The following is a 10913-nucleotide window of genomic DNA, read 5'->3' on the forward strand; positions in this document are numbered from 1 at the left end:
AAATCTACAAATGTTTATTAAGCCTGTGACAAAACTTTTTTGACATTAAATTTCTGAGATAGTAAAGTTCTTGATCAGTAAAAGATATATCTTGGGAGGCCTCCTAACGAATTGTTTTCCTCACGGAAAAAATGTTGAAAAATATTGATCCAATCTAAGCGTATTAAAATATCATAGGAGGCATTGTCATTGATGAGAAGTAGTCACACCTTTTCAGCATATATGGAATTGATAGAAGTGTTCTAAAACATATTAAAACATATATATATCTATCTAGAAATCATTGTTCATTTTTGTACAGTGTTTGATTTTGCCTCTCAGGGGTTGTTCCCACGAAATTCCCACCACCAAGACACCCATGAACTGTCACCATAGACTCTTGTGCTCCTTCCCCACATTGTAATCTCTCTCCATCCCCCTCCACTGCTGAATGTCTCCCATTTATAGTTTGCCTGATAGTTTTGCCTTCCCCCCCGCCCGATTCCTTGTATGGTTTCCCTATGTTCCTCCTATAAGTAAAATCATCCAATATATTTCTTTTTCCTTCTGACTTATTTCACTGAGCATAATCCCTTCCAGCTCCATCCATGTTGCTGCAAATGGCTTAAGTTTATCTTTTTGATTGCTGAATAGTATTCCATTGTGTATATATACCACATCTCCTTGATTTAGTCATCTGTTTGGGGACATTTAGGTTGTTTTCATATTTTAGCTATTGTAAATAATGCAGCAATGAACATAAGAGGGCTGCTTTCCTTTTGAATTAATGTTTTTGTGTCCTTTGGGTAGATTCCTAGGAGTGGAATTGCTGGATCATATGGTATATCCATTTTCAGTAATTTGAGGAACCTCCATACAGCTTTCCACAGTGGTTGGACCAGTTTGCATCCCCACCGGCAATATAAGAGTGTTCCTTTTTCGGAACTCTTCTGCACTGTTGGTGGGAGTGAAAACTGGTTCAACCACTATGGAGAGCTGTGTGGAAATTTCTGGACCTACTAAACATAGAGCTTCCATATGATCCAGCAATTCCACTCCTAGGTATTTACCCAAAGGACACAGAAACATCAATTCCAAAGAGCACCTGCACCCCTATGTTTATAGCAGCTCTATTTACAATAGCTAAGATTTGGAAACAACCCAAATGCCCAAAAATAGATGACTGGATGAAGAAGATGTGGTACATATATACCATGGGATATTACTCAGCATTCAAAAAAGATAAACACATGCAATTTGCAGCAACATGGATGGCGCTGGAAGGGATCATGCTCAGCGAAATAAGCCAAAAGAAAAAGAAAGATACCGGATGGTCTCACTCATAGCAGGAATGTAGAAAACTTAAATAAGGGACCAGGAAAATGAATAACTATAAGAAAGTGAAAATCAAAATCAACAAAAAACTATGAACCAGAGACACTCTATGGGGGGTAGAGGGCAGGAGGGGAGGGATTGGGGTCAAAATAAGGGGGTTGCAATTGTATGGGGAATATAAAAATAAAATTTATTATAGAATAAATAAATAAATAAATAAATAAATAAAAACTTGTTAACTTAAAAAAAAAAGTGTTCCTTTTTCTCCACATCCTCTTCAACATTTGCTACTGTTAGGATTTTTTTTTTTTTAATGTGGACCTTTTTTTTTAAAAAAAAAAAAAAAGACTTATTTATTTATTTATACAAGCACTGGGTACAGTCAGAAGTGTGAGAGGGTGAGAGAATTCACCAGAGTCAGAGCGGGGAGCAGAGCAGGCAGAAGGACCGAAGGACACTGCTGAGGGGAGCAGTGGGCTGCAGGAGAGGTCTGCGCGCCATGTGGGACCCTCACCCGGTGGCCGGGGTTCGAACCGGCGCTGCAGAGGCTGCAGGCAGCTTCACAACCCAGCGCTCAACCACTGAGCCACCAGGGATTATGTGGGCCATTCTTAGTGGTGTAAGGTGGTATCTCATTGTGGCTTTGATTTGCATTTCTTTTTTTAAAGATTTATTTATTTATTTATTTGTTTGTTTATACAAGCACTGGGTACAGTCAGAAGTGTGGGAGGGTGAGAGAATTCACCATAGCCAGAACGGAGAGCAGAACAGGCAGACTGACGAAGTACACTGCTGAGGGGAGCAGCGGGTGGCAGGAGAGGTCTGCGCGCCATGCGGGACCCTCCTCTGGTGGCCGGGGAGCAGCCGGGGATCGAACCGGTGCTGCAGAGGCTACGGGCAGCTTTGCAACCCAGCGCTCAACCGCTGCGCCACCGGGGAGGCCCTGCATTTCTTTGATTATAAGTAATGTTGAGCATTTTTTCATGTGCCTGTTGGTCATATTGCAGATCTTTGATCTCAGTCCCTTTTCAGTCTTTCAACTCCTTTGTGAAGTTTATTTCCAAGTATTTAAATTTTTTTGGTACAGTTGTGAATGAGATGGTTTTCTTGATTTCTTCTTCTTCAAATATATTGCTTTCATATAGGAAGGCTACTGAATTTTGTGTGTTGATTTTGTAACCTGTTACTTTACTAAACTGGTTTATTGTTTAGTTTTTCTATGGAATTTTTAGGGTTCTCTAAAATAGATGAGATTTCTTAAAGTCTAGTATGTTCTGGTATAATATCATTGGTCAGTTATGATTATTCTAAAGTATTGAATTCACAAAATTGAGCAAAAATCCTTGTCTTTTGCTTTATACTAGAATTTTAAGTGTGGTTGTTTTCAAGGTATTTTGTTGTTGTTGTTGTTGTTTTTATAAAGGTTACTTGTTGAGCTATCTGCACAGAAAAGTCACAGAAAAGAGACTGACAGTACTCTGGACATACAGGTTTGTTTTGGAACTGAGAAAAACTACTGAGCCTATAGAGAAATTAGATTTATGAAAATTACCAATAGAAGATCGAGAATTACTGCATAGGACAAAATACACTGAAAAGGATTTGTATAATTTTAATAACTTTTCAAATATTGGTTTTTAGTGTTTTGCTTCTTATTTCTAGAAAGCTCATCTTTGAACTATATAATCTATAGTAATGGCATTTTGCATCATTTATGAGCAAACTGAGGCATTTGCTTTTCTCTCATTCCAAAATGTAAAAAAAAAAAAAAACATGAAAAACCTTGTACTCAATATTTGTACTTCTCGTGGCAATATGTCTATTTTTGCATAATCTCAATGGGGAATTTTATATATTTCTCCATGAACAAGAGAATTGGAAACATGTTTTGTTATAAGGCTTGGATTGAAATTCTTCTGGGGTTTGAATTTGAGCTGATCCAAGAAGAGCTGAGCCAAGAAGAGCCTGCCTCTTTACTTAAGGTTTCCAAAGAATTCCAAGAAAGGTGGAAAAACTTGCCTCCATTGGCAGGGCCAGAAAAACCCTGGGCAAAAAGGCCTAGGAACCTTGAGAAGAGGAAATCTCAGGTGAAGTCTGGTAAGACTGTGGCCTTAATTCTGAAGCCTGCATGGACTGGATGTCAAGAGGCCCCTATGGTGTGCTCAACAAAGCCAACAACATTCTGCTTGGTTATCCTGCCCTATGAGTTTATGCAAATATAGGTAAAGTGATGTAAAATTAGATTTAGTTTACTACTCTACAGAATTGGGATGAGGGTAGAGAAAAATTATGTCTCTAACTTTTCATATTAGTCTCTGGTCCTCTTCATTTAGAATTGGATCTTAACTACTTTGCATAAGTTTGCTATTGATAGCACATGATGTATATCTCCTGGTGATCCAGGTGTTTCTGGAAACTTGTCATCATCTTGAGGAAGGAAAAAAGTTGTCCCTATTACATTTGGGACTATCATGTGTTGTATACCTTATTACTGTTGCACGACCACAATATACTTCCATAATAAAAACCCCAATGATGGCCAAGTTCAGCAGGAAGTAGCCAGATGGTTACAACACCCCTTTGTCCCATAGAAATGGAAGGTTATAACCACCAGGGGGGGAATGAAACAGGAATGAGGAACTTGTCTCTCTTTCTGTCCCACCAGATAAGCTCTCCCATTTCGTTATTTACCCTCTAGGTATAACAACCTTGTTTTCTTACATTCCAAGGAAAAAGACCATCCCCAAGATGACAGCATTGAAATTTCTGACCACTGGGTGATAGCACAGCAAGCTGGCACCAAGCTGAATCTCCCCCCAAATCTCTAGATGCCTGAATCACAAGGATGGACATGGTAACTCTTGCCCTATTCCCTCCTTTCTACTCCTTTGTAACTCTGGATAAATACCCCTGCCCTCTGCCAAAAAGCAGGACAGTTGTCTTTCAGACACAAGTCTGCTGCCCCTCTCAATTTGTTGGCAAATTACTAAACTTCTCCTTCAAACTCTCTTTCCTTTTAATGGCTAAACTGAGACCAGCATTTGGTATCAGTAACAAGAGCATGAGTATGATCAGAAGGTTAAAGATGTTACTGGGTTTGTTTTTTGACATAACTTATACGTCTAGTTCAATCACTGTTCAATCACTGTTTGCTCATGTAAAGATCAGGATGCCTTAAACTTTTAGTGAGAACATTCATTTGCTGTCTCCATTCTGGCCTAGGGTAAGAAGGTGGCAGATGTTTCCAACATCAAAAGCACAGGTTGCAAATAATGGTCTCTTCTGTGAGGAAGCATGAATGATCCATCTGACTCTCCCTTTGGGGATTGGGGTCCTACTGTTCTAGTTTGGGAATCTCGGCTGAAGCCAGACTTACTCATTCTCCAGTGTTGCATCCTCGATCCTACATGCTCACTTCTGCACCTCTTTCCCAGTGTAGTACCCGCTTTTTAAAGTGCCTAAGTGGGCATGTGTAGTTAACAACAACATTGGGGCTCCATACAGCTGTTGTCCTCCCTCTCATAGGCTGTATTTCCCCAGGACCACTCTAAACAGTATAATTACACTTTTTCCCACCCCTTTCCTCTGTGCTGTTCATTTAATTTTTTTTAAAGATTTATTTATTTATGCATACAAGAACTAGGGTACAGGCCATAGGTGTGGGGGGGGTGAGAGGGTTCACCAGAGACAGAGTGGGGAACAGAACAGGCAGACTGACTGAAATACACTGCTGAGGGGAGCAGCCGGCGAGACAGGAGAGGTCTTCTGCACCATGTGAGTAGCTCCTTGGCTAGGGATAGATCTCGTGCTGCAGCGGCTGCGGATAGCTTCATAGGTTTCGCCTTAATCCCTTGCACCAACAGGGAGGCCCCTGTTACTTCAATCTTAATTAACTCAGTAACCAGCTCTAAAGATTTTGGTGTTTGGCAACCATAAAATTTTCTCTTTATAAAATTATCTATCTGGAAAAGTCAAAATATAAGAATAAAATGACCTATCTGCAAATATAGAAATGCCTTTCAAAGAAACATTTTACCTTCTCCTGCTTAATTTCCTCAGCTAGAACTTTCAGTGCATATTGAATAAAAATGATCAGCGCCCGCATCCTTCTCACGCTCCTGATTTGGAGGTGTGATGACAGAATAGAGCATATCACATAATCTGGAAAGTGTACCCTACTGTGCCTTCACACTTTCAACACAAGCTGAAGGCAAAATATTTGGAATATGCAGCAGTTTCCTTGCAGGTACACAGGAATCTGACCCACAGTAGTTTTGCTTCTGAGATTAGTCCAGTCAGAGTGAACTTCCTTGTCCAGATCTTGGATGGTGGCAGCTACGGAGGAGTCACCCACAGATTGTGTGCACTCTGCTCTGAGGAGAACGCAGTGAGAAGTGCCAGCCAAGGTATGCTGGGCTATACTGCCTGTATGTGAGGGTGGCACTGTGGGGGTCACCTGAAACCTACAAATGGTGAGGATTTTACTTTCTAGCTCTTGCCCCCTTGTCTGCTTTCTCTTTCTCTTTCACAGACTCCATTCTGGACCTCAGATCCAGGATGTAAGGTGAGGGAAAGACCAGGACAGACTCCTTGGGGGCTCAGAGGAGCAGGGGTCAGTCTCCCCAGGAGCACAGCATCACTAGTGTAGAGAACCCTAATGTTTCCCTAGGAGGAATGTAATCTGCCAAAAATAGGAGTCCCCAGAAGAAATTTTCTGTACTCCAGAATTCATCCTCATTATGAGAGGGAAATACTCCATCCAGTAACTTTTGTTGATTCCCTGTTGTTAGTTCTGAGACTGTGGGTTCCAAGGAAAGGTCACTCTCTACACTCCCTCCTACATTCCCTCGTTCCTCCTCACAAACTGCCAGCTGTGGGAAGGGGAACAGGACTAGGTTTCCCAAGCGGCCGCAGTGGTGGGGAAAGGCGGATCCTGCTCACTCCTCCCTGTCTCTGTCAGGTTCATCACTGCTGGTTTTGGGGCCAGGGGCCCAGCACCCAGGACCCACAGAGGCCCAGTCTTCCCACAGACTCTCGTCACCTCCCTCCCCACCCCATTCTGGTTCTGCAAACTCCCTGGGTTCCAAACTCCCTGAACTTCTTCTGGGAGGCAAGTCCTGATTGAAAAGAGAGAATCATTTAATGGGGTTTGCTCCCCCAAACCAATACCTTCTTTTCCCAGCTCTCTCCAGTTCTCTTTCACTCAGAGGAGATTGACAGAAATGACAAACAACTTCTTTCTGTTTCCTCGTTGATTTTCATTATCATCCTGGTTGGATCTGCACTGATGTTATTAAGCTGCTGTATTTTCTTCTTTGCAGCTGGGATAGTGATAGAGACTGGAGTGTGGGTTTGAGTAGAGTCAAATGTGATTGCCTCAATGGAATCCTTCATACACCACCCAGTTACCTGTTTACTCCAATTACAAAGAAACAACTTGGTTATTAATTATGTTTGAAGTCTGCTAGAGAAAGAATTTCATGCTCCTTCTCTAAGTTTTGTTTCTCCCTCTTGCTGCAAATTCTCTGTGCAAAACCCTGTAGCTTCAGGCCTCCCCTGGTGGCATAGCAGTTGAGCCCTGGGCTGCGAGGCTGCCCGCGGCCTCTGCAGCGCTGATTATTTCCCCGACCGCCGGCGAGGGTCCCACAAAAAAAAAAAAAGAAAGAAAAATACGCCCCCAAAAGCCCTGTAGCTTCTCCTTAGTGCCTGGTCTAAGAAGACTGTCTGCTATGCTGGAATGTTCTATCATCTGGCCACCCTGTAGCCACCTCCTCATGAAGCTATTTAGCAATTGATACATGGTTAGTGGGTAAAAAGAGATGATGTTTAAATTTTATTTATTTTGATTTATTTAAATTTAAGTGGCCATATATAATGATGTCCAACATATTTTGAAACAACCTACATGTCATGTAGTTGCTAAAATCCAACCATTTCTACCTCCAGAGAGAAGCCTTCAAGACCTGTGCGGGGATAGGGCTCAGGTTGGATGTGTTCCCATCACTGTGGACAATTTTGGCTGCTTCAGCTGTTATTCTGGGTGTGACATTGGAGCTTTTCAGGAAGAGACATGGCCTCAGCCACAGCTACCAAGAAGATGATGGAGGAAGCCACATGCTCCATCTGCTTAGAGCTGATGGCGGAGCCCGTGAGCATCGACTGTGGGCACAGCTTCTGCTGCCGGTGCATAGCGGGCACCCTTGAAAAAAATAACCCTGTGACATCATCCCAGGGGACGTTCCCCTGTCCCCTGTGTCGGGCACCATTTCAAAGAGAGAGTCTCCGGCCCAACAAACAACTGGAAAACCTCATTGAAACCATGAAGGAGATAGACAGTGAGAAGCTGTGTGAGGAACACGGGGAGCAGCTCCACCTGTTTTGTGAGGACGACGGGCAGCTCATCTGCTGGCACTGTGAGCGCTCCCCCCAGCACCAGGGACATGCCACAGCTCTTGTGAAAGATGTATGTCCAGCCTACAAGGTGAGTGAGTGGCCAGAAGCCTACCACAGTCAGGTTTTCTATCATGTTGCTTCCTGACACCTGATGTTATTTAACCTTAAAACCCAATGATGGGGCCTCCCTGGTGGTGCAAGGGGTTAAGCACCACACTGTGAAGCAAAATGCAGCCTCTGCAGCATGAGTTCAATCCCTGGCCAGCCAGAGAGAAACCCACATGGTGCAGCAGACCTCTCCTGTCTCACCCACTGCTGCCCTCAGCAATGTATTTCAGTCAGTCTGCCTGTTCTGTTCCCCACTCTGTCTCTGGTGGATCCTCTCACCCCCAACCCCCTCATCTGTGGCCTGTACCCCAGCTCTTGTATGCATAAATAAATAAATCTTTTTTAAAAATTCTACCCTTCTCAAGATTTCCCAGGGCATCAAATATGTTAATGCACCATAGTCCTCAGCTCCTTAGTCTTAGAAGGCAGGAATTCCTCTTTGGTACCTAATGAAGAATTGTCAAATTGAATACATTTTATTCACTCAACTTTTCCTTCAGGAAAAGCTCAAGAAAGCTGTGACAAAACTGAGATATCTACAAGAACAATGTAAGAGTCAAAAGCTGCGAACAAGAGAGCAGATAACTGAATGGGAGGTAAGAATTAATTAATATCAAACTATTTTCCATCCTAGACCTTAGATATAGGTGATGATTAAGCACAAAGCAATGATGGTTTCTTCTCACTACCCCAAACCAAATAGAGGAAATTCAAAGAAGCCATGTTTGTTCTGGTGCCTTTTTAATCTAAGACTACCACAGTTATCTCCAGTTTTTAGCAACCATATGGTCACATTAATAGGCTAGGAAATCCAGTACCTCATGTGGAGGAGTGGAATCATATTCTTTCTGATTGCAAATACCTCAGAGTTCCAAAGACTCAAAATGTGAATAACCCCCTTGTTTGAAGAACTCAAAGTTATCTCTGCAGCATAGTTACCACAGTACAGGTTCTGGCACTCACTCTTCCAGAGTTAGAAAACAACGCTTTTGAGCACTGAGAATATGATCACTCTAGGTGAGATTCTGTTACCAACCTCATGAGGCTGGTGATGATGGTAGAGCTGCTACAAAAACATGTACCTCAGGGCCTCCCCGGTGGCGCAGTGGTTGAGCGCTGGGTTGCGAAGCTGCCTGCGGCCTCTGTGGCACCGGTTCGATCCCCGGCTGCTCCCTGGCCACCAGAGGAGGGTCCCACATGGCGCGCAGACCTCTTCTGCCACCCGCTGCTCCCCTCAGCAGTGTACTTCGGTCCCTCTGCCTGGTCTGCTCCCCGCTCTGACTCTGGTGAATTCTCTCACCCTTCCGCACTTCTGACTGTACCCAGTGCTTGTATAAATAAATAAATAAATAAATAAATCTAAAACAAAAAAAAACATGCACCTCAGACTGTGTGTCTCTAATACTTTTCCCATGACTGACCAGCCTCCTCAGAATAGACCTCATCTTTGGAGATATACTGAAGCAATGCATCAGTTTTCAGTTAGATGAGGTTGGTGAGGCATTTGACTTCTCTCAATGTCTCTTTCAAAATCTGTCCTGATCTTTTGTGAGTGTATATTAAACTTGAACTCTCACAGGATACTCTTACTACACTTATTCTGGAATCTTAGGCAGTGGAAGAACTTTGTGACTAACATCCAGAGAAGACCCATCAGTGCAAGAGTTAGAGCTGCCCCTGTCGCCTCCACAGAAGTTTCACTTTATCTTAAAACACTGACCCTTCTAGCATGACATCACATCCCTGCAAAACCTCATGAATTGAGAAAGCACCAATGGAAATTTCAATTCCGCATCTTCCAAATAAAAGCTGAGTCCCACAAGGTGGACCATTTGGTTTCTGTCTATGTACATTAAGGATGATTAAGTTTCTTTGGTTGGTGGATGAATAATTGTGTGACTATGATAAAAACCTGCCACCAAACCTCTTCCTCTGGCTAAAAATCCTGTATTTACCCACCAGACTGGTTGTCTTAAAGGCCAGTTTGGTCATGTTCACCACAGGCTTCTGTCAAAAAACTTCCCCCAGAAGCAGAGATATACTTTTAGATATCAATAAAAACTGGACTTTTCTTAATAATTAATGAAGTGATTGACCTTTGGCTCTAGTTCCATAGAAAATTACCTAGCACTCTACTGATACTTTTTCTGGCATCTTGGCTGATCCAGAATGAAAGACTTACAGGAAAATAATGTCATTAGCTGCAAACTTATTTTGCATGTATGTTAAAATAAACAGTTACTGCTTTAAACATTTGCAGTTGTACAGTTCAGTAGCAGAAGTGCTTCCCCATTTTTGTGCAACTATCTCCACCATCCACCTGCACAACTTTCCTCATTCCAAACTGAAACTTCACACCCATTAAACAGTAACTTCCCCATTGTTTTCACCTCCCATTCCAGGTAACCACCACTCTACTTTCTGGATTTGACTAGGTTCCTCTTTTATAAAGTAGAATCATAAATTTTGATCTTTAGTTTCTGACTCTCTTCACTTAGTACCATGTCTTCAAAATTCATCCACATTGTGTCACCATTTCCTTGGATTTGAAGGCTCAGCCTTAACGTACCTCCATACCATGATTGCTTCTTGATTCATCCACAGATGCCCATTTGGTTTGTTTCTACCTTTTCAACAGACTTTCTCGATTCTAGGAGAACATAGAACTTCAGAGGCAAAAAATCCAATCTGACTTTGAGAATCTCCATAACTTCCTCCATGAAGAGGAGAAGTGTTTTCTATGGAGACTGGAGAAAGAGAAAGAGCAGATACTGAGGAGACTGCAGGATGGTGAAGCCAGTCTGAAAAAACAAAGCCTTGAACTCAAGAATCACATCCTGGAACTGGAGGAAAAATGTCAGGGCTCAGCCCAGAACTTGCTGCAGGTGAGGCTGTGCCCTGGGAGGATGGAGAGAAGGTATCTCTTCCTGAGCTCTTAAGTGAATTGCGAAGAAACATGGAAAGACTGGTGTGGCTTTGCTCTTCCTCAAAAGTGCTCCATTGTATGGGGAAATTAAAGTAACGTTTCCTTTAGGATACATAGCTTTGCTGCCAGGTGACCTCCACTAGTCTGTAGTGTGTCTACATGAATCAGGAAC

General features: G+C 42.6%; 1 protein-coding gene across 1 annotated transcript in view; it reads left to right on the plus strand.

Moving 5' to 3' along the window:
• The first annotated feature begins 4154 nt into the window (after window positions 1-4154).
• Window positions 4155-10913, plus strand: part of LOC119253525 (E3 ubiquitin-protein ligase TRIM38-like) — a 73141-nt gene continuing 66382 nt past the window's right edge. Inside the window, exons 1-5 of the mRNA XM_054697945.1 lie at window positions 4155-4168; window positions 5633-5720; window positions 7261-7795; window positions 8316-8411; window positions 10470-10700. Coding sequence (XP_054553920.1) covers window positions 7385-7795; window positions 8316-8411; window positions 10470-10700 — 738 coding nt within the window. The 5' untranslated portion in view covers window positions 4155-4168; window positions 5633-5720; window positions 7261-7384. The remainder of the gene's footprint in view (window positions 4169-5632; window positions 5721-7260; window positions 7796-8315; window positions 8412-10469; window positions 10701-10913) is intronic.

Source organism: Talpa occidentalis, unplaced genomic scaffold, assembly GCF_014898055.3.
Source record: "Talpa occidentalis isolate TD23 unplaced genomic scaffold, MPIMG_talOcc4v2.1 talOcc4.2, whole genome shotgun sequence".
In the NCBI taxonomy this organism is placed as follows: Eukaryota; Metazoa; Chordata; class Mammalia; order Eulipotyphla; family Talpidae; genus Talpa; species Talpa occidentalis.